The sequence below is a fragment of the Fundulus heteroclitus genome, chromosome 9 (genome assembly GCF_011125445.2).
Source record: "Fundulus heteroclitus isolate FHET01 chromosome 9, MU-UCD_Fhet_4.1, whole genome shotgun sequence".
Classification (NCBI taxonomy): Eukaryota; Metazoa; Chordata; class Actinopteri; order Cyprinodontiformes; family Fundulidae; genus Fundulus; species Fundulus heteroclitus.
In genome coordinates, this window is record NC_046369.1 from 6,950,774 (window position 1) to 6,974,109 (window position 23,336).

The 23,336-nt window shown below is 39.6% G+C and overlaps 1 protein-coding gene across 12 annotated transcripts in view; it reads right to left on the bottom strand.

Moving 5' to 3' along the window:
- Positions 1–941: 941 nt before the first annotated feature.
- The window catches only part of sgip1a (SH3GL interacting endocytic adaptor 1a), a 101,924-nt gene continuing 79,529 nt past the window's right edge, over positions 942–23,336 (bottom strand). For 8 of the 12 annotated variants that reach the window (XM_036140913.1, XM_036140921.1, XM_036140918.1 and 5 more), the window contains 12 exons: positions 22,343–23,119; positions 19,831–19,952; positions 19,447–19,600; positions 15,928–15,987; positions 10,918–10,977; positions 9,908–10,019; positions 8,734–8,889; positions 7,007–7,142; positions 6,717–6,919; positions 6,393–6,457; positions 2,968–3,132; positions 942–1,997 (listed from right to left, as the gene is read on the bottom strand). In XM_036140913.1, the coding sequence (XP_035996806.1) occupies positions 1,975–1,997; positions 2,968–3,132; positions 6,393–6,457; positions 6,717–6,919; positions 7,007–7,142; positions 8,734–8,889; positions 9,908–10,019; positions 10,918–10,977; positions 15,928–15,987; positions 19,447–19,600; positions 19,831–19,952; positions 22,343–23,119 (2,033 nt within the window). In that variant the 3' untranslated portion in view covers positions 942–1,974. The remainder of the gene's footprint in view (positions 1,998–2,967; positions 3,133–6,392; positions 6,458–6,716; positions 6,920–7,006; positions 7,143–8,733; positions 8,890–9,907; positions 10,020–10,917; positions 10,978–15,927; positions 15,988–19,446; positions 19,601–19,830; positions 19,953–22,342; positions 23,120–23,336) is intronic. The other 4 variants (XM_036140915.1, XM_036140920.1, XM_036140919.1 and 1 more) reach the window with 4 other exon arrangements.

Consider the following 23,336-nt stretch of genomic DNA (forward strand, 5'->3'; position numbering starts at 1 on the left):
CCAGACTCTGAGGAAATGTGTAAAATAATCAGAAATATGACGAATGAAACCGCATTGTTTAAGAACTTGTAATTAGTTAGCAATTCACATTCTTACGGTGGCGTAGCTGTTTTTAGTGTAAATCGGAACATGAACGCTGTAAAACGGGCTTACATAAACAACTTTAAACCTTAAAATATTACTTTGAATGGAAGCGGCAGTCTCCCTGTTTGCATTTAAAATATATTGTAAGCAAAGGTAACCTAAAAATAAAAGCTGTGGCGTACTTCCAGAAGAAAATGCTTCACGTATTCTGCCAACTTGCTATCCAGCGACGACCACAAAGGTTTAAGTTAATATGAAAGGGTACTACATTCCTAAGCAAGCCACTTTCTGGGTTAAACTTTGACTCTGGCAGATCAGAGTTAAAACAAAGATGGGTAAAAAAAAAAAAAGATGGCTAAGAAATAGTACCCTTGGTAGTGGAAACGCGACTTTGGTTTTGCTCTCATGGACAGCGACTACGCCAGCCTGAATTATAAGCAGCTTGCAGAGAAGTTAAGTTTATGGAACAGAGCGACTACTTCCAAATGCAAAAGAGTTTTTTATGCTGTATGTGCAGTGAAATAACTTATTGTGAAATGACAATCAAAAACCTTTAGAGACTTGATAGCGTGGGGCTAGCTGGTTAGCATGAACTTTCAAAATAAAACGTATGCATGTAGCATTATTAAAGTGTGGATCTCTAACTCTACGATAACACTGCTTTCACAAAGCAATAACACGGCATCCAGGAAGATACTCATCATTTTCTTTAAATTACCCCCCACAACCCCCAACCCATATATAGCTCAGATCTTCTGTTGCACTTGAGTTAAAAAATTATATCTGAAATAAAATTCAAAAAATTATACCTTATACTGTACACAAGGTTACCCAACTACACAGATAACAAAAGAAAATGCAAGAGAATTCAAATATTTATACATTTAAGGGTTCCAAGTTGTGTGATACCATTCAGATTCTATTCATATACAGAATCCCATGTTTTATACGACAAATCAGCGTCGTCAATAAATAAAAATAGAATGCTGTCATGTAACTCTGGTGTCTAACACTGCTGTTCTGGGAACAACAGAAAGGCTATCTGACAATACAAGGAAAACACCAAACGCCCTTTGAGATACATGTTACTCAGTTAAAATGACACTGTACAATTCTTTTGTTCTGACAGGAATACCTGCTTGTTTTTTTGTTTTTGTCTTTTTTTTCCTATTTTTTATTTTTTTTATTTTCAACCAGTGAACTGACTCATCAATGCAGCTGCCTAACACTTCTCAGTATAAGTGTGCAGTTAAGAGAGATAGGATGATCTGATCGTCGCATCAAACAGGATGCAATCAAAAGTCGCGAGACCCTGTAGTACCAGTATGTAATGGTCGGAAAACTAGGCTTACGTAGCTACTTGAATTTGCTTTATTAGATTCGTTAAAGCACTGACAACAATCATTAACAAAAGTGTGTGTGTTTTTCGAGATTCGTGATTCATCGTCATGGTAAAACCCATTTAGTGCTGATGTGGGTGTTGTGCAGGCTGAGATGTATGACTGTGTTAGAAAGTTCTTCACTGAAAAAGAAAAAAACTCGTTTGTCCAGGTCCTTCTGTCAGGCAGCTGCAGTGAAACTTTTGATAACGCCACCAAACACTGACCAGAGGAGGATGGAGACGGAGGCACAGACTTTAGAGACGGAAAGAACCCAGGTGTCTAACTGCAGCAACATCGGATGAATACAAATACTTTAATTACATGACGTGAAACAGTTCCACAATGCTATATGCAAGTTATACAATACTGCTGGGGAGGCTGCAGACCCGTCGTGTGGGTTCAGAAAAAGGGTTACAGGAGTGTCTGGTTTCGGGTTGGTCCTCTGGTCGCGATGCTAACCTTGCTCCGAGACAGTCGTTCTGCTGAACAGTGCTGCTCTTAGTGGGGGTCAGTTGTCAGCCAGGTATTTTCCTGGAGGGTATAGAGAAATTAAATCATTCCTTTGTCAGCGGCAGAAAGTGTTTTTCAATGCATGTTCCGCATTTTGTGAGGTAAGGTTGTGTTCCATGCTGAAAAGTAGTTAACATCTTAGCTACGTAAATCAAAGACATCACTGTCTCTCCACGTTTTTTCACATAAAAAGATCAACTGAGAGTAAAACGTCAATGCTCAATGAGTGCCACCAAGTGGTCAGATGAATATTAGCCAAATAAATCTGACAGCAAGTGAAGACATTAGGTTTCCGTTCATTTTTAAGCAACCACCAAGCTGAGGTGAGTGAAGAGTCTGGATGCCTTAGAGCGAGTTTGGGTGATTCTATTATTGGATCATTGCTGTTATATTTGAGTCGCAGTTGTGTTGATACTGTAGCATGGGTGCACATGTGCAGTACGTAGAATGTGTAAAAAAAAAAAAAAAAAAAAAAATCAGTGGAAGCCTGATTTTAGTGGTGCACAGAATATGTATGCTACAATATTAAATGGGTTGCACGGTGATAAAGGAACATCACTGTCCAATGATGCTCTGTCTCCTTATGCCAATTGAAAAAGCCACGGTCACAATGGTGTGATGGGGCATAATTAGGTTTGCATGAACAATGTTCATATCCCGGGAACTCTAGTGTGCAGGTAATGTTAAAAAATATATGACGTCTGATATATCATTAATATACTGAGTGATATCTGTGCCTCTCAAACACTATTAATATGAACAAGCAATGCAAGCTCAAGACCTCTGAAATAAAATACCTAAAGCTACAGCAAACCAGCTTAAATCAGAGGTACCCGGACTTTCATTCAGTTGCCTCCGATTTAAGCCTGTTTGCTGTTGCGATGATACGAATAACTGAGAATTTGCATTGGCATACCTAAAGCTAGTTAGTTCACTAAATATTACAGAGGGTTATTTCTCTCCATAACCTCTTGAATGCAGAGAAACTGACCTGCAGCAAACCTCTTTTTCACAAGAGAGAAGCGGTATCCTGGTCCAGCCAGTTCAATGTCACACCCTGACAGGTTGCTGCCCTCACTGGTGAACTGCACCGCCAGTGGAGCTGGTTTACTGGGCCCCTCTGTTAGCTGGAAGCGTGCCAACAAGGACCCCACACCTGCTCAAGAAAAAAAAAATGTAGAGAGATACAAAAGTAAGGAAAAATCCAATGGTCTAATTCCATACATTGATTAATGTTTAGATTCTGAAACAGAAACGGAAAATGGGCAGAAATTCTGATATAACTGGAGATTTACAAAGCGAATGTGTTAGAGGAGATGCTGTTGCACCGGACCCAGATAAATGTTAAAACGTTGATGCTGGGTGTTACTATACTATAGCCAGGGCCGGATTATCCATAAGGGCCAGTGGGCCAGTGCCCAGGGGCACCAACCATGGCGGGGGGGGGGGGACCACATGACACATGCTTTAAAAATATGTTTTTCATAAATTGTTATATTATTTACTTGAATTTGTTGAAAGACCATGCATTATTTGTTTTGTGAACACTGATGTCACAATAATAATAAATGATAAATAAATCAAGATTTTTTTGATTTCAACATTTTAAAATGAGATATTTGAATATTGCTCACTGCTCATATGCCTACATGTAGTTGTGTAAGTTAGTAAATAGTAAATTACATTACAGAAATCCCCTTGATTATGTATGATGTTTTTGACCGGAGGACAGCACGGGTAAAGGGGGGGGGGGGGGGGGGGGCTTTGAGGTATAGTGCCCAGGGGCACCACGTTGTCTTAATACGGGCCTGACTATAGCCCCTGTATATGTATAACCAGATATCGCAAATTTAGCTCAATTCCACTGTATTTCATAGATATTTACTAAGACACACATCGGTTCTGTAGGAGTTTGGTTATCGACGGTGTTTTAATTCACGATCATCGTGTCACATTAAGCTCAGCAGCAATTAGTACCGACAGGAGGCGACCGCCTAATCCTTGTCAAATGTAAATAAGAAAACGGCACAAAGCAACAAGATATGATTATATTAGTCTTTCAAGGAGTTAGCAACTGTGTATGTAGTGGCCCTAAGGATTTACATTTTTTTGGATCTCACCTCTAGGCGGAGGTTTTGTTTTTATGCAATTTTTGATGTAAAAGACAAACCAAAATATCTATAAATGTTTTGAGTAAAAAGGAAACCACAGTCTGTTCTACCTTGGACATCAGGTGAGTGTAGAGGTGTTTCTATGGTTTATTGTAAGACAGAGATCCCATACTGGATACAAAAATGAGGCCGAACTTTTTTATACTACAGGAAATAAAAGAGGATATGTGAGCATAATGCAGAATCTAACACTGCTGATTAACGCAGTGATCACAGGGTTTCAGTTTTTAACCGTAGAACCAAAGTCAAACTGCAGAGGGCATATTGCACTGAACCTTTCCCCTCTGGCCTGAATGAAAGCATTAATGACAGCTGAAGATTAATCTAGTCCAGGGTCATCAAATAATACTCCTGATTAGGTGTGTCTATATCTCAGTATATTGCTTTAAAATATCCTCCTAATAACAAAATACAATATAATATACATTAAAGTTCTGGTTTTCTGGAAATAAATAAATCATAAAATGTGCCCACAACATAAATTTTACGCATGTAATTCCAAATAAAGTTCTACAAAACTAAGTGCAGTCCCTCGACCAGGTGTATAAGGCAAACAAATATTAAAAGTTCAAGCATTTAGTGAAAGATCAAAGCAGACAACAAATCTCAAAGTTTGCCACAGTTGTTTGAACCCCTAGCAATCCCTGAAAAAACAATTAAACTGAAGCATTTTTTGTGAATCATTTTTTTTATTATTTCTCTTAATTATAAGGGTTTTACTAATTGGTACACCACTTTCTCTGGGATACAAATATGACTTGACGAAGAGGTCCATTTCTTTTAGTCACTGGGGACTAAACTAAAAGATGTTCAGGGAAGTAAAAAAAAAAAAAAAAAAAAAAAAATTTCAAAAGCTCCCAGTTAAAGAGCTCCATAAATTCCTTAGGTGTTATTTATATGCCAGGGAGTTATTTTGGAGTGATGGCGGGAAAAAGACACTCAAATATGTTCCGACCTAATTTTGCAAATAAACATGTGAAGCTTGTCAAACTCTCCTGGGACGTCAATTGGACCTGCGTACCTTGGTCAGATGAAGCTACGGTTGAACTTGGAGGTAAAAAAAACCTTTACATAAGTTTGCCATCAAACAAATATTTTGATAAATTCCTTAGGCCCTTAACATGTGGGGTTAGTGGAGGAGAAGAAGGCATATAACAGGACCTAGGGCTGTGGACGATACAGAAACATTGTGCAAGACGACTGGTGGAAGATCCCTCTTAAGGTGTGTGCTAACCTGGATAACAAGCGAGTTGCAGATTTCGGCTCGCGTGGTGCATTATGGGGAAGTTCTTATTTTTGTGACCAAACAACGTTCATAGATCGCAAAATGCGTCATCTACTGTATTTATCAACTTTTCTCTGTTATTCCTGAACAAATTTGAATTATTTAAAAAGTGACAGTGAGCAAAGTTACATTTCTGTTGGGGTGATTCCATGCTCTGTCTCTTTGCTCTCTTCCTCTGTCCACTACTGCCTACAGGTGAGCCGCCCTGAGCCTCCTGGGTTTCAAGATTAGATAGCCTACATAAAGATTAGACACGTGTGGAAAAAAACTCAGATTTTAGTCCATCTTTCACGTCCGTCTGGATCTTTAATTTCTGTCGGGAAATTGCGAAGAGTGAACGGAGGTTTACAACCGCATTTATTCTTTCTGTCTTGCAATTGTGTTTTTTTCCGCCACCATTAAAGCCTATAAAGTCCATATCAGAGCAATTGAACATGGCACAAAGTGCACCGGTCATTGTACGGCACATATATTAAGGCTTAAAGCCTTATAACCAACGTCTGTGAGCCTTATGTTTACATACACTTTCTGCACTCCACACAAATTACAGCGACGGTGGGATTTGTTTGGTAGTCAAACCTTTTGAACTCGTATGACCCACACATGGGCAAATGCAATGCGCAATTCGCTTACTATTCTTGGACATGACCAAGGGTTGTTCTGTTAGCAAATAGAGGTTATAAAAGAAAATAACAGAAGGAACTGCAATAATTGCGTTACTGGGAATTTTGTCAATTATTCTTGATAATTGGCTCTTTTTCTCATTAGATAAATGTGCTAACATAAAATAAAAGGTCTGACCCTCACTACTGCAATAAAACATTAATTTATTTAACTGTTTATTGAACTCGGTTCCTATCCTCATACGTTCTGTTTTTGTCTTAAGGTAAAATTGTACTTTTATAATTCTGCCTGTGAGCCGACAAACAGATTTTAAGGCACTCGTCTCGGGAGTTATACCTCCGTTTTCAGATTTCTTGGAGATATCGGGGATCTTCCATAGGATTCTTTGCTGCTCTGCATTCCTGTAAGCGTAGAGAAGGAGACATGAAAGGCCACAGCAGATCACATCATCTGCACAGTAGGAAGCTCAGAGTTTTAGATTTAACACCTGAATAAAAACCTTCTTTAACAAATTGGAAATTGAATAAATCCTCATATCATGTTAAGGAAGTCTGATTTGCTTTATTTTCATGATTTAAGACATTCATGTATTTAACCTGTTAACCTCTTCAGGCTATAAGCTAAGAGTAAAAACCCGTTGATGAACGGTTTGCAGCGTACCACACAGCAGGAGGTAGGACAGCTTGTAGCTTTGAGACGCCTCCATCGATTGGGACGAGGAACTGGACGTTGTTGAGAGCCATCGGCGTCGACATGGCCTCCCCGTTGTATTTGTAGTCTATCCTCAGGTCAGTGCTGGTGGGCTCACATCTCCAGCTCACAGCCAGGTTCAGAGGAGCCGACTGCAGGCCGTTCGTTGCTACCTAAACACAGACGGCTGTCAAGCGTGTGGGGAGAAATAACCTTTCAGTGAAAATGTTTGACTTCTACACCAAAAGGGCCGAGCTAACCTGATACTTGAGCATGTCCACGTTGTAGTACGTCGCCTGCGGCTTCTGCTCCGCCACCTTCTTTAGATGAGATATCAGGTTTGGCATATTCACCCAGAAGTCCTTTGCATCGGCCTTGGCTTGTGTGGTGGTGTCGCTGGTTGGCGGGATAAAGGAAAAGAATCACAATACAGGAAGCACACAGAAGGGTTGAGTGTCTAACAAGTTCAATCTGTTGAAATAAAACAACCTTAGAAAGCTTCCTGAATGAGAAGTAAAACTTTTTTAGCTTCACAATAGGAGTCCAGTTGTTTTATTTTTTTTAACTCTTTTTTTTGGTTGAACAAGTTGAATCAGGTCTCTCTCACAAAAAAAAAGCACAAAGGTATGAAAATATTTACCCAAAAAAATGATGTTTTGATCAAAAATTGGTATAGAAACATGAAGAAATAAATGACAAGAAAAACCTTCACTTTATAACAACAAATGGTTTATAATGGCATATGTTTTCATCAATATATATTTAAACTATTTTTCTTTGAAAAATAAAACCTAAATTAGCATTTCTCTCTACGTATTTTATTGGTATGATATCTATGTTATTCTCCCTGGTGGTAATAACACATCCACTTCATTAAATCGTTAGATATATATTATTAATGTATTGTATGCCTTTTGAGAAGGTAGATTGTCTGAAAATGATGATCTGATGCCGACTCAAGCTGCCAGAAATGACCTCATTAGTTTATGTATTTTTTTGTGTTCAGATCTTAAATCATCAGGTTTTAATGGTATGAATAATAAAACAACTACAGAAGTTTAGAAAAGTTTATTTAGCCTACCCACGCATATTGTTACATCTCTATATCAAATACAGCAATATGCACATAGTTATGTCTCAAAATGAATTAAATCAATTTGTGTAAAATTTCATTTTAAAATGTCTTTACTTTGCTATTTTATTCTAAATAAAATTTCTTCCCATCAAAACATTTATTTACTTTTTATGCTCTAGTTTACTGCACATAAACCCAATGTTTGCTGTTTTCCCACTATATAATATAATCTGTTTCAAACACAACAGCAACAATTATTTCTACATCTGCAAAAACAACGCACCGCCAGTAACTATGCTTCTACTAAAGTTATCCATAACATGCATCCTTCTTGCAGGTGAGTGAAGAGTAGAAACAGTCACTCAGCCAGCTGACCAGCAGGGCGCAGCAACAGGTGGAAAAACGGAGGCACTATATTTTTCTAGCTCCAGCCACTTTGAAGATTTCTCTAACATTTAACTAACAGACCTTTATAACATAGAAACAGCATAAAAGAGAATTTTAAAGGTTTGAAAGCGTACATTTCAGGATTTCTCTATAAATGAGACATGGTGATTCAGATGCTGACAGTGCAACATTTTGTCACTTCTAACATCCACCATAGGCTCTTATCACAAAATCTTGAACGTGAAAATGTGCAATACAGGGTGTGTTTACAGGTTTAACTTGGATTTAGTGAGGTTTAGTTAACCTTTTGCACACATGTTAAACTTTTAGGGTAAAATTATAAAGTCAGATGATATGTTCTGTCTTATAGGGTAACGGGGGGAGGATGCAATCAATTCTCTGTTAAATTACAAGATTTAGATTAGTCTGCTATCTTCACAGAGATGCCGTCTGAGGTGAAAACTTGTCTTTTGTGTATTTTACTTTTCAACAAAAAAAACGGTGAAGTCATGTTGATGGTTTTACCAGCAGAGCAGCTGGGGGTTAGGCAGGACATGCTCCAGTCGGTTGTAGTTGGTTATGCTGAAGGTTAGCACGGCAGGGGACGGGTTATTGGCAAAGTGCCGTGTGATTCCCGCCGGAAACGATAAAACCATCTCACCTATGATCTTTACAACACACCTGGAAGAAAGAAAAGGGATAATTCATAGAGAATCACTACCTAAAACACTTTGTGACATTGTCATGTTTTTTTTACCGTCCTTTGTTTTTCCTTTCATAATAAATCTGAACTTCCGCTGCTTCCAATACTGTTTTAAAATGACTATAAATCCTTTTTCAAACATAACTGCAAAATCAAAGCCTTAGCACCATGAGTAGCAAGCTAATTTAACAAGAAATAATGTTTTATTTAAGCTAAACGCTGCAGGATCAAGCCTGCCATAAAACTAATGTGCACATGTGAGAAAAAGTATTTCAAAGACATACAAAGTTATTATAGGGACACATTACACATTTATATAGCATTACATGATGATAAATACATTTACAGAGAAGGATTTTAAGGGAAAATAGTCTTATTTATCGTATCAAGCTATTTAAGCATTTAGTAAGTTATTTATTAACAAATGCAGCATAAGTTTGCCTGTTATACTCTTTTATTAATTTCTAATTATTGAGAAACATTTGATAAGAAAGTTGCCCTCTCAATAAAAAAAAAAAAAAAGGAATTAGGCAAAGCATTTCTAAAGAGACCTGCCTCCAGTACATATTAAAGAAAGTGCTAAAAGTACCCAGAGGTTCCCATAACTCACCGTGTGTTTGCCTCCAAAAAACTAGCGATATTTAAATAACTGCACATGCTATACTGGAGCCAAACCAGTGACTAGGCCTGTCAAGATAACAGTTTGTGCTGGACGATAGATCTTCCTAAAGATTATCACGATAAACCACAATATTGTCATTTGGAATCACAGGAGGGGGAAAAGCAAGCATGCTTATTATCAAGCTTATTTTAATTATGTGATTAAAATTTATCGTGCAATTAGTTGATTAATTGATTATCGGGACAGCCCTACCAGTGACATACCACATTTAGTAAATAATCTTGAGCATCATCCATTTCACCGAATGCAGGGACTGAATAAACAAAATTTGAACAGCTACAAAAACTTCTTACTGAGACTTTCTGAAGACTTACTTGCTGGGGTCGGCTCCTATAAACAAGGCGTTGACCGTCTCCGTGAACGCAGCGGCCACAGGAAGCGTGTCCTGGGCCCCCATGGTGAGAGGACTCGGTCCTCGGGAGCAGCCTAAAATCAGGACAGTGACATACAAACAGAATTAAATCCAGCATGACGCACAGAGAACCAAAACCCACAATCTCCTTACAACCCTAAAGTGAATTATTGATGATTTAGCATTTTTTTTGGATTGAGAACAGATGCGCGACTAGAAATCTTCAGGCCAGGACTTTACACTCTTCCTTTCCAAAAGTGCAAGGGTGAAATGTAGACGAAACATGTACAGACCACCATGTTGAAATGACATGAAATGAAAGACCACATATTCATAATGAACCGAAACACAAGTGTTAGTAAGATTCCACAGCAAATTACACACAACAATGACACATTTCTCTCTGCTTTTTGACTGAGAAATATCACCTTTACAAGTACGTCATTAGCTTGCACAGTCCATAATACAGTGATGTTTGTTTTTTTTTTCCCCCGAATAAGCATTGCTAGGTGCAAAAGATGAGAGCAAGGCAGCGTGAGAGACAGATATTTGCATGCTTATTCCAGATGTGTCTTTTAAAGCTGAAGTATTTTGACAAGATCAGAGAAAAGTTATGTCTAGCCACAAAAAAAGTAGAATACCACCAAGGGAAAAAAGTAATCACAAACTGATTAGTAAAGTGCACAAAGAAAGATGAACCTTCAAGGAATAAGAGGTCAGCGAAGATGAAATGAGACCGAACGTCAAGAGACAAAAAAAAAAAGAGATATAATAATGTCAAAAAATAGGTTTTAGTACACAGAAGTAATGGTCAGCCACATATTTTGCATGGTGAGGGTTAAAAGATGGAGGGATCTTTGAGAAAGGGGTTTGAGGGAAAGAGCAGGGCAGAGGTAGGGCCAAGCTTGCACAAATGAGTCTCAGAAGAGTGTATTTGTGTTTGCACGCTTCCCTGGTATCGAGCCAACTTACCTTCAAAGGTTAAATAAAACTTCCCTCTGTCAAACCAAACAAGGGATGGCTGGTCATTCTCTGTGTGGGGCGGAGGGGAGTAGTGAAGGGGAGGAGGTAGAGGGATGAGAGGGTGGGAGGTGGGTGAGGAGGGGGAGAGAAGGACAGAAGCATGAGTCTCACATGGAAGGTCTATCACACGTCACGGTGGAGTGAAACGTGGGAGGTGAGGGCGGGGCGAGAGCAGAGACAGAGCGCTGGACACACGACCAGGACAGGACATGTGACGAGATGGGAGAGACGCCATGTTTGCTTGGGGCACACGGGACAAGGCTGGGCTCAGGTAGCGCTGGGGACGACCAGACTTGTGCCGCTGGAGGTTGGAAGGGATGCATTTCAATGTTGAGTTGAGCTAAACCGTAGAGGAGACTGTGAAGTCTCCAATGGTCAACACTAAGCTTTTCTCTATAAAACCTTCATCTATGGCATTTATAAGGTTAAAAAATCCTAACACTATGACCACTAGCCTAACAGGGTGTTTCTTTCTGCTGCTAAAACAGCTCTGATCTGTTGAGGCAAACCCCACTAGACCCCTTAGGATGTGTTGTGGTGTGTGACGCCAAGATGTGAGCAGCAGTACCGTTAAGGCCTGTAAGTGGCCAGGAGGGACCTCCAGGGTTCAGTTTTGTTTGTCCTGCTCATTGCACGGATATTTGACTGAGTTGATGTCAGGGGGAATTTGGAGGTGAACCCAAGGTCTCGACCCCACTGTGTTCCGTAAACTGTTTCTGAAACGTTTTGGTTTAATGGCAGGGTGTGTTATCCTGCTGAAACGGGCCACAGCTACAGGAGAATACGGCTTTGATGAAAGCAACAATGCTCAGGTAGGTGCCGCATGTCAGGTGCCAAGGTTTACCAGCAGGAAACTGATCAAAGGATCACCTTCCTTCACCAAACTTGGCTTCTTTCTCCTGTAAAACGCAATGAAATGACAAGGACACCTTCTTCCTTTGCTCTGTGGTCCAGTTCTGATTCTCATATGCCCATTGCTGGTGGCTTGGCCGGTGCACTCTGGTTAGCATGGCAATCTTGGCTATCCTACATCTATGCAACCTCATTCATAGCAAACTACAATGTACAGTGTACTCTGGGCCCCTTATATCTGAAACAACACAAAGTTCTTCAGCCACAAATGTCCACAGACCTGGAGTCAAACCCAGGATGGATGCGTTGAGGGCTGAGGCCTCAGTACAAGGGTTGCGCTCACTACCCCACACCGCCATCGTGCCCCCAGCCTTTACTTCTCATTTTCAACATTAAGCCTCAGTTTCCCAGTATTTTCATATATTTTAATCATGTAAAGCACTTTGCATTGTCTCTGTACTGATTTGTGCTATACAAATAAATTTCCCTTGCCTTGCCTTGCCTAGCCCGTCGCTGTTCCCTCTTCTGATCCCTATTTAAAGATTCTGATGACGGGCTCGGCAGACATGTGATCCATGTTCTGGTCCCAGGTTTGAGTCCTTGCCCGTGAACCATTGCTGCATGTCTTCCCCTCCTCTCTCTCAACCCCATTTCCTGTCAGCTTACTGTCAAATAAAGGCCACTAGTGCCAAAAAAGGAAAAGACAGTGATCCCTTCATACAGGGGAACACTCCGCAAGGGCTGCAGTCTTGAAGATGCTGTGACCCAGTAATCACAATTTGATCCTTGTCACACTCAGTGAAAGCTTTACCCTTTCACTCTTTTCTTACTTCTAACAAATCACCTTGGAGAACAAAAAAAAAAATCAATTACTGCCTGATATAACCCACCGACTAACATTAGGAGCAAATCTATTTTACTTCCTCAGTGGTCATAATCTGGAACTGTATCGGGGTATACGCCTTTCTTATGCCATTCTATGTTTAAATGATCATTTAGACTACCATCTTCACATTATGAAGCAAAGGAGGTGGATGCAGTGGATATAGTCAAGCTCCAGATGGCAGTCATGAGACCAAGATAATAAAAAAAGTCCTGATAAACTGCTTGTTCTGAGCCCGCTATGTTGAGAACAGTTGTCATGTCTGAGAAGCCAAAAGAAGGATCTGAAAATCAGGAAGTCCAAAGCACATTTCCTCTTTATTCAAGGTTTTACTCATCATGGTGGTATGTTATTGTGAAAGTCTTGATGATTTTACAGTTTGAAGTGGCCAGAGAGAGATACAATAGCAAAGTTATAGCAAAAAAAAGATGTTTGTTTGGAAAGCAGTAGATTGTGCTAGTCTGAAGACTTATTAACTTTCAGCAACAAAAAAAGAAAAAAGAAAAAAAAAAGCACTACCAAATATTTAAATTTCGGGCAAAATTACAGATATATAACTGAATGGGTCTATGTGCAAATATGATAAAAGCAAAAACTTAATAGAAAAATATTCGTAATCCTGTCAGGTTAGGGTTCTTGTTCAGCATACATCAGCTATGGAGCCCCATGAGCAAATCGCTGCAGGTGAAAGAGCAAGCTGACTAAGAGTGTAGCGTAATGGAACAAAATAAGCAAAATGCATCATGTGGAAAACACAATATGAGCTCTCTTGTTATGTTTGCAGGGGTTCAAAGGTCTCTATGGCGGAAAAGTGCATGAGTGGCAGGCGTTCAAGTTGGAAGTCACAGATCAAGGCACCTCAATGAGACTGGGCAAACTCGAAACGTGTACTCCAGTTGCAGAGAGATGAAGACATGAATACCAAACAGCTGCCGGTCTAATTCGACCCGGTTCTCACGGCAGACTTCAAACCAAGCTCTGATCGGGCACAGAGCGAGACAACGCGTGTTTTGGATGTGTGTTTGATGATCTCAAGGACCCACTGATTAGGGGTCCTTCAGACAAGCGCGCGCACGGAAAATTAGCACAAAAAAAACAACAACACATTTCTGGTGTTGAATACCAAAAGCAAAGGTATCTGGGAGACACTTTGCTGCACAAGAGAGGAATCTGGTGAAAGAGAAGAGATTGTAGGCTGCCATGGTGACGGGGCAAGACAGTCACTGGTGCACAGTCATAAGACAGAGAGAAAAGTCTCAGGCAGACAGATGAACAAAAACACAGAGATTTCTTTCAACTTGCTTACAGTTCAACCAAAGTTTTCATCATTAGTTGCTTTTTTGACACGAGAGATAAACAGGATGAGAAAGAAGTCTGCACACATAGGTGAGATGAAGACTAAATGTCATGAAATGTGTGGGACGGTATGAGCTGGCGAGAGCAAAACAATGACAAATTGTTTCACTGGACAGAGGAATGGCGTCTGAGCATGTGGTGTGTCATAAGATCAGAATTTAAAAAAAAACTGATGAAGATGAGGAAAAAAAAGATATTTCAACAATGGCAGACATGGCCTGTTTGGACAATTGGATGTGCGTATTTGGCCTAAACAGCTTTATGAAATGCTATGAATTCAGAGATTTGGGGAAAAAATGGCCTGCTTTTAAATTGTTAAAATACCTTCAATTTCCACTTAAGATCATCAAAGAGGAAATACATAACAGTCAAGAAAGGGCTTTATGGTTCTCAACCAAGGTCAGTCTCAGCTGAAATCATCAAACAGATTACAAACTCACAAAAGAGCACTCCCACCCCACACCTTATAAAATGCCATTTAGTCAATATAAAACTAATACCTTAAAAAGCACTTCAATGATATATACAGCGCCAAAGAAAAGTTTACATACATTCACTGTGTGCATGTAGAAACCATGATAAATATTGGTATTCAAAGCACAAAGCCACTCTTATTTATAATAGAATAATACAACAATCAGCTGGAATGAAATTGACAACTTTTTTCTCTCATACAGGATCCAGTTTATACATGGGGTGTTCAACATAAACGTTAACCCCGAGTAATATTTCATTAGTCTCTTAGCTTGCAGCTCGACCCCACATATTCTGTAACCATTGGTAAGCATCAGGTAAACATCCTCTTGGATCTTTGATCACTTATCCAATCAGAAATGGTAGCGCTTAATGAAATTAGTTGGATTCCTAACAATAATGAGGCCTTTTTACATAGTCCACACATTTTCAGTAGGGCTGTTGTTGGGGTTAATCCACAAGCTTCATCTTAGCCTATTTTATCCATTCCAAAACCAGTTCTGATGAGTGTTAGCAATTATCATCAGGCTTTAACACTTGATCGTGTTCAAGGTATGATTATCAAACTGTTTAGCTTTGGAGAAGATGGACAATTTGGAAATAGTCCTTTGTTTGGTTTTCCATCCACTCACTGCAATACACTAATACCTCTGATATCAGAACAGCTGCACAGTTGGCAGAGTGCTGTGTTTTTGTTTGAAAAAAAATTCACATCATTATGGCCAAATGGATACATATTTGTGTTGTCTGACCATTTATTAAACTGTTCCAGGGACTGGACAAACCAAGCTTCTGAAATAACCATTCTAATGAAGCACAAACTGAAACTTTAGTTATAAAAATCCGGTCAAAAGCTTGTTAATGATTACAAAAAGCCTTTGATTGAGGTGCAACTTGCTGAGGGACATTTACACAAAACGTTTTGAGGGTGTGTAAATAAGAATAAATGTATGCTGAATCTCTGTTTTTTAAATGTATTTCGGTTGATTGTTGTGTAATTATCACATCCAACAATAAGAAACTTCATAGGCATCATTAAAATGACCAGAATTTGTATGTCCATGATGTTGCATGTAAACTTTCCTCCAGCACTATCAATCAATAACTGTAAGACCTAAATTAAATTAAACATGTAGATAATACATACAAGTTATCTTAAAATAAAATAAAAAAGCTTTCTTTTTTTTTCTTCTCCCGACCCAAAGGTCTAGACATGTTTGGTGTTTGATTTCAAATTAGCTGTAATACCTGTTGTGAGGTTAATATTTAATATTCATTATAGTGTAAGTAATTTATTACATATCAATGAAAAAGATATTGGTTTCATATCGACTCATGTGGCATTCCATATTCCCCAGCGATGCCCTGGGTGCTCTGTCAGGGGTGAACTTTACCTGCGAATGAATCAAAGTGTCTCTCAAAGGTGGGCAGTTTGTCTACATAAGCATCATCTTCTGACAAGCCAAAGAGCAAACAAAGAGGGAAAAAAAAAGAATTTAAAATAAAAGCATGAAAATAAGCATACAATCAAGCAGGTAAATACACAACTGAGATCTTAAATAATAAAAAAAAAGCGGTGAAAAATGTCAAAATTAAAAGCAGTGGAACTGAATAGGTGAGGGCAAACAATCAAATAGAACCGTCCTAAAAAGGTCCTTTCTACAAACTGTCTAAATTACAAGCAGATTTGATATTACCATTTATTCTTTATATGTATTTTAGAATTTCTTGGTGTCCTTCCAAATTTTGTGAATTAGTTTAGTTACAACCATGGTAAACTAGACACAAAACACCCTATAAAAAGTCAAGGGTTTTACCTACCCAAGAGTTTCTAAAATTACTTAAATCAAATCTCCCCAAAGTCCACAAAAACACAGTTAGTCCTCCATGCTGACAAAAATCAAGCTTAATGGACTGAACTCATACAGCGCTTTTCTAGTTTCTGTACACTAGTGCCACATGAACCCAACTGCATTTACAAACCCAGACGCATTTATACACCGGTATGCAGATCAGGAGGCAGCTTGAGGTCAAGGGCCTTGTGGCAGGAGGGACTTAGAATCAAACCAACAACTTTTCTATTGCATCACTCTTCCCACTGATTCACAGCTGCCCCACACAGAAAAGGACGCTCTGTGTGAAAATCCGAGCACCCCTTGCTGCTTCAACTGGGATTCAGAAAAAAACATATCAGTCAGGTTCTGCCAATCAAACACACATCCACATGTGTGACTGGGCATGGGTACCTTTCACATCTGAACCGATAACGTACCGATATCCGGTACCTGGGAATCAATAATGGTACTTAACGGTATCTATTTTTAGTAGTTTTGTGTGCTTATGTAGTTATAAAAGTTAAAAATTTCAAAAAAAATAAAAAAATATTTAACATATTTATTTCTCAATATATATTAACTTGTTTGGATCTATAAATGAACTGTATTAAATAATTTATGAATTTGAATACATTGCCAGAATAATAATTGAGGCAATGTAATAATAAAGCAAAGTTTTACCAAAACAACTGTTATCAGAGGCACCGAGCGAACGAGGTGAATACGAGATTAAAACGGTGGGTGAATAAAATTCAGGGAAGTGTTTTAGTGCAACAGTTTCAGATAAGAAAAAAAACATATTTTATCCTACTTTGTAAATCAGGGTGGGATACATTTACAATGAGGGAACAGTGAGGCTTTCCTCTCTGCTCTCTTTGCTCTGACTGCAGGTGAGTTTCAGGACGAGTTGTCTGTCTATCTAGGAGACAGTGCTTGGAGAAGCTTGTAGGAGTGCTTAGACAATAACTCCAGAACAATTGTTACTTTCACAGGAAGTCACCAATAACAGTAGAAGGTGCTAGATTTCTCACTGGTTGCTTTTTGGAAAAAGGGTCACTGTATGGGTCTGAATAGTCTCTAAATATAGCGAGAAATTTGCTAAATTGGTAGCAGTGACCAATTGTTTCCTCAGAATAGAAGTATTCCCGTCGCTGGTTTGTACTTCACCTCACAAATATTGCAGCGAGCGTAATATGCAGTGCATTTTGAAAAGCAGAGATAGACAGCGCTTTCTATCAGCCATGCTTTTTTTGACTAGACCAGCAGCTATGCTCTTGTGCATGCAATGCTGTGTTCATGTTCGGCACGGAAAATTGCCCTCTTTTCTACTCCCTCAGTGTCACAGTGATAAGTTTAGGTACCCAAACATGGTACGGTTTGATTTTACGTGAATTGGTACCCGGTAGTACCAATGGCATTCGCTCGGTGCCAATAAAAATAATGAGTTCAGTACCCATGCCTATGTGTGACCCACTGCAAAAATAAGGAGTTTTTATAGTTTGTTAAACCAGGGAATAGAGGTGTGTGTGGTAACACAATACCAGGGAGGAAGAACATTAGCAATGACCTTAGAGAAGCATTAGTTGATTACCAGCAAGATGTGTAGGTTAACAAACCCACCTCTGAATTATGCATGTGAACCCCAAGTCACACTGTGTAATGGTCAGAGAAACTATAAAAAGCTCCATCACACACTCAACAGGCCTCAGTTGTTATGCTAAATGTTAAAGTTAGAGACAAAAAGTTGAAAAAGACTTTAACAGGTGTGGCTTGTTTGGAAGAAAGGCCGCTTTTCTAAGAACATGGTAAACATGAATCTGACTGAACAACAACACTTCCAGAACAATCTTCTTAGGACATATGAGACCAAAGTAGAGATGCTTTGCAGTAATTCACAAGCACCATGTTCAGAGAAAAGCAGCCAAAGCACATAAGCATAGACGCCTCATTCCAACTGTCAAGGATAGTGGAGAAGGGGTGATTATATGGGATCGGTTTGCAGCCTGTACGACCTCCAAACACCAAAGTATTTCAAAATAAAAATGTGAGGCCATCTCTCTGATAGCTAACATTTGGACCCAACCCGGTTTGTAACACAGCCCAATGATCAGAATGGCTGAAAAAGGAAACCAAGTGTTGCAATGGCCCAGTCAAAGTCAAGATCCCAAGCTGGTTGAAATACTGTGGTGGGACATTAAGAGAGCTGGACAGAAACAAACGTCAGTAAACCTCAATGAAACAACGTAAAGATCAGTGAGCCGCAACAACGAGACACGGCTAAAACAAAAGAAAAAACTTTTTTTGTTGCCAAAAGTGGTTCGGCAACAGGGGTATTTGGTGTTTTAACACAGAGCTTTTCAGTTTTGTTCTAATTCTTGTTCAAAATGTTTTTACGTTGTAGAATCTGCAGTGTGTTTATGTAAACTTTGGGGTATAATTCAATAAGTGTGAAACCTGCTATATTCCCGTTTATTACATCACGATATGTAAAACAAGAACTGAAAAACCGTGTACTTTGTTCCAGTAATGTGTCCTAAAAATCACTCTTAGAAAAAAAAAATCCCCTTGCAATCGTTAACTTTCCTGATTTTATATAACCCCCGCTGCTCCACGGTGTTAATTTTTCTCATCCTGCTGTGACTCAGCCATGTTTCAGCCCACTGAGATTAGCTTTCATCCACTCACAACTCTGCACTGCGGGCGTCTCTACACAGACTCTAAACTTAGATTAAGTCACGTTCTACTGCTAATTCATTCAAAAGATCAACACTTCATGTTCACTCACGCTCGACATGTTTGCAAGTGTGATCATGTTTTTTTTTGTCAAGCATTTCTGCTGTGGAAATGTCTATTTAAAAAAAAAACAACAATTAAATTTACACAAGGAAAAAGAAAAAAAATGCATCAAAGGGCAAATAATTTGAAGAACAAAAAGAAAAGGAGCAAAAGCAGGGGGGAGAGTTGAAAACCAGATCAATGTTTAATGTTACACAGGTACAGGTGGACCCCTGGGGACCCTGAGACCTTTTTTTTTCTTTTCTTAGCAGATCCTTCAAGCTGCAGAGCTCGTTCACACACCTGACACAGACACACACAGCTCCTTGCTGACGGTGGGCGTGGTGGCGGCGCTCAGCGAGTTGGCAGAGGAGATTGAGGAGGTGCTCTCAGCTCGCGCCAACGGGGCGATGGGAGGGGGACTCGCCGAGTGGATTGGTGGGCTGAAAGGCCGATTCTAAAAATATGAACACGACAAGAAGGAACGACAAAATTATTTTGCCGCTGCTCTTTTCATTCCTAAAAAAAAAAACATTTAAATCAGGTTGTTCTAGGCCAAAACTATAATGAATGTGTTCAGTTTCTTATTCCTATTTACCTGATGAAAAATGACTAAACTCCAGGCTAGATTAATAACTGATTTAAAACACTAAAAACTTATTACACAAAAGGTATGGCTTATCTTACCACATCTCCAACAGCAGGTTTCCCAGGAGGAAGCTTGGGTCGTGAAGGGGGGCGAGGCGGAGGTGGGGGTGGGGTTGGGTTGACTGACGAGGGGGTGGAAGGTCTTACAGGTGAGGAAGAACCTGCAGAGGTGTGCAGAAACCAAACAAGGATCAGATTTAGTTCAAATGCACTGACAGCTACTTCTATTTCTGATGGAACTGGCTAAAGGGTCAATGGACAGTGTGCACTGCACATTAATTGCCAAACCTAATAAAAATACTTAAAAAGCTTTAAAGCTAAATCACAACCTTTAATCCTACATTATGAAATCATTGTTTTTAACTGAATCACCAGTGTCACAATTGTTGGCAGTGAAAACAATTTCTAAATAACAGATGTGACTGAAGAAGGTAAGCGGAGTATCAAGTAACTTTTAAATAGTAATCGATGAGTTCCTAAAACCACGTTGTGGCCCTGTATCTATATATCTCTATCTCTAAATATAAAAGGAAAAGAGGACTCTTTCTAGCTACTCTTCAAAATGACAATAGAACAAAACATTCAAGTAAAGCACACTTGTGTTGATCCTATATATATATAAAAAATCAGAAATAGATACAAGAAAATGGCTATTTGCCCAATCTTGCCCATATCTTTAGAGCAATAATTAAGAAACTTAAAATAACTGGAACTGGATGGTAATGGAGGTAATTTCTTTTTTTCTAAAGCTCACTAAACCTTGGAGTCAAAAACTCTCCTTTAAAAACCATAAAATGCTACCAAGATGGTCACTAATGGTGTTGAAGGCTTGCTTTTAAAAAGCCTTTTCTCTTCTCATACGTTAATGTGCAGCTGTGAAGTTTTCTTAACTCTGCTGAGACTTTATCTAGAACTTCCTGCTTTGGTCAGATGAGACTAAGAGTCCGTTGTCAGCAAACAATCCAAGAGGGTCTGGTGCCAAAAAAAAACTATGCAGGAAAGCAGGAAAGCTTGGTAGGCACATCATCATCCAAATGTTTATGTACCAGATCTAAATCTTTTGGACTGACCTAAAGAGAAAAGTGCATAAGAGGGACTTGATGATTTAGAGAGCTGGTGCTAAAAAGGGTTTTAAAAAAAATATGCAACAGTAATTTCTTGAACTCTGATATTTTTCACCTCCAAAATACATGTACACAAATTAAAAGTTATATTTTTCTTTGGATTATTTGGTGTGACATTATGTTAGACTTAAATACTGTATGTGTGAAAATCTTACTCAGTACTTTAACAAAGAAAGCACATTACTGTCAGCCATAATTGCAACCAATTTCAACAAACTACAGCTCCACATGCACATAAGGTTAGACAAAAACCTCCTCTTATAGGCGCCTTCACATGAGTTTCTCCAATGAGTTAAAAGGTAAAATAATGTGAAGCTGGGCTACATCCTTCCACTCTATTCACAGCCATTTGAATCTGTTTGATTTCAAAAACTCTTGTAGGAAATAAAAAAAAATAAAAAAATCCTCCTCGTAGTTAAAAAAACTAAACTGATTGGTTTCTGATATAAAGGTGAACACAAAAGGAAATCATAACGGCGATATTTTTGCAGCTAAATGACGGCTTTGTTTAAAGGTGAAGTCCGTAAAAACTTAAAATATCCAGCAAACATCTTGTGGCAAAAGTTATGTTCCGTATTCATCTGGGCCAAAACAAAACCCAAAAAAACATCTGTTCAGTCTCTGCATGTTGGATAACCTGGGCGCTGCAATCCATCTGTTGAGGGCGCTCTTCTGGCAGTGATGCCTAAAAAGTGGATCAAACAGCTGCAGCTGATCCAGAACGCTGCTGCCTGCGTCCTCACTAAGACTAAGAAAGTAGAGCATAAAAACCCCAGTTCTAAAGTCCTTACACTGGCTCCCTGTATCTCAGAGAATAGACTTTAAAATACTTCTGTTAGTCTATAAATCCCTAAATGGCTTAGCACCTAAATGCATCACAGACTTGTTATCAGTGTATCAACCATCCAGACCACTCAGGTCTTCTGGCTCCAGCCTACTCAGCATACCTAGAACCAGAACCAAACAAGGAGAAGCAGCATTTAGTTCCTATGCTCCGCTTATCTGGAACAAACTTCCAGAAAACTGTAAAAGTGCGGAAAGCCTGAGTTCTTTTAAATCAAGATTAAAAACACATCTGTTTAAAATTGCCTTTGACTGTTCTAGTTAAACAGTTTTACTGTTTTTAATGTTCTTTTTTGTTACTACATTCTATCCCTACTTGCTTTTATTCTATTTTCTATCTACATTTTATTATTTTGCTATATCTTAATCATGTAAAGCACTTTGTATTGTCTTGTACTGAATTGTGCTATATAAATAAATTTGCCTTGCCTTGCCTTGCCTTGATGCCCCTTCACAAATCAACTGAACCGACTTTTCCAGCGCTGTTCAAAGTGCTTTTTTTTTTATTTCCAAGCAAGAATTTTTTATTTTTTTTGTGTTGTTGATCGAGAATCGTTACATAGAATCTGAGTATAGTTACTCACCGCTATTTGTGCCAGCTGCTCCAGTTGTGGGACCTGGTGATGAAACTACAGCACGGTATGTTGGAGGCGGAGGAGGAGGTGGAGGTGGTGTGCTGCGACTGCCCGGGATGGCATCTTTAGGAGACGTCACCATTTCACCTCCTTCCTCTTTGGGATGAGAGGTGTTCGTGTTCTTAGACTGATCCTCCTGAGCGAGGACAAGGGGTGGTGGGACTGGGCAAGCCGCGGGTTCTTCAGAAGGCGGGGTCACCGCTGCGGGGGTGGCCTCCTTGGGGGCGGGGACTGGTGGGACACTGGGAGGTGAGCTAAGAGGAGGAGGGGAGGAAGCTGGAGGTGATGTATGCTCCTTTGATGCAGGTGGAGAGGTTGCAACGGCGGGAGGATTTTGGTCTTCTGGTGTAGAAGGACCCGAACGGACAGGAGGTGGGGCCGGCTCCTCTGACGGAGGTGGGGAGGTGGGAAGAGGGGGAGGGGAGTCTTCTTTTGGGGAAAGAGAGATAGGGAGAGGAGGCAATGATGTGGGGGGTAAGGGGGGAGCGGGGGATTCAGGTGGCGGCGGGGAGGCGGGTGGAGGAGGTGCTGGTTCTTCGGGTGGGGAGGAGGGCGTATGTGGTGCAGGCTCCTTTGGTGCCGGCTGTCCAGCAGGAGAGTGTTCACTGAAGCAGACCCACTTGTCGTCTGTGTCTTCGCCAGCAGGGGGAGCCGCCTCCGGTCCAAAGATGTTGTCCAGGTCGGCTATGGAGGGCTTCCTGCTCGAGCCGTTTGCCTCTGCTGGTGCTTCCGAAACAGAGACGACAGATTATGCATTACTTTAATTTATCCATCAACGGAGTTATAAAGTTCTGATCTTTAAATGTTCGACATCAACACATTTGATTTCATTATTGGTATATTTTTTTATATAATTGCACGTATTATTGCATGCATTTAAAAAAAAAAAAGTTTTCACTTCCATAAAAGCACTTTGTGTTACATTTGGCTGTATAAAAAGTGC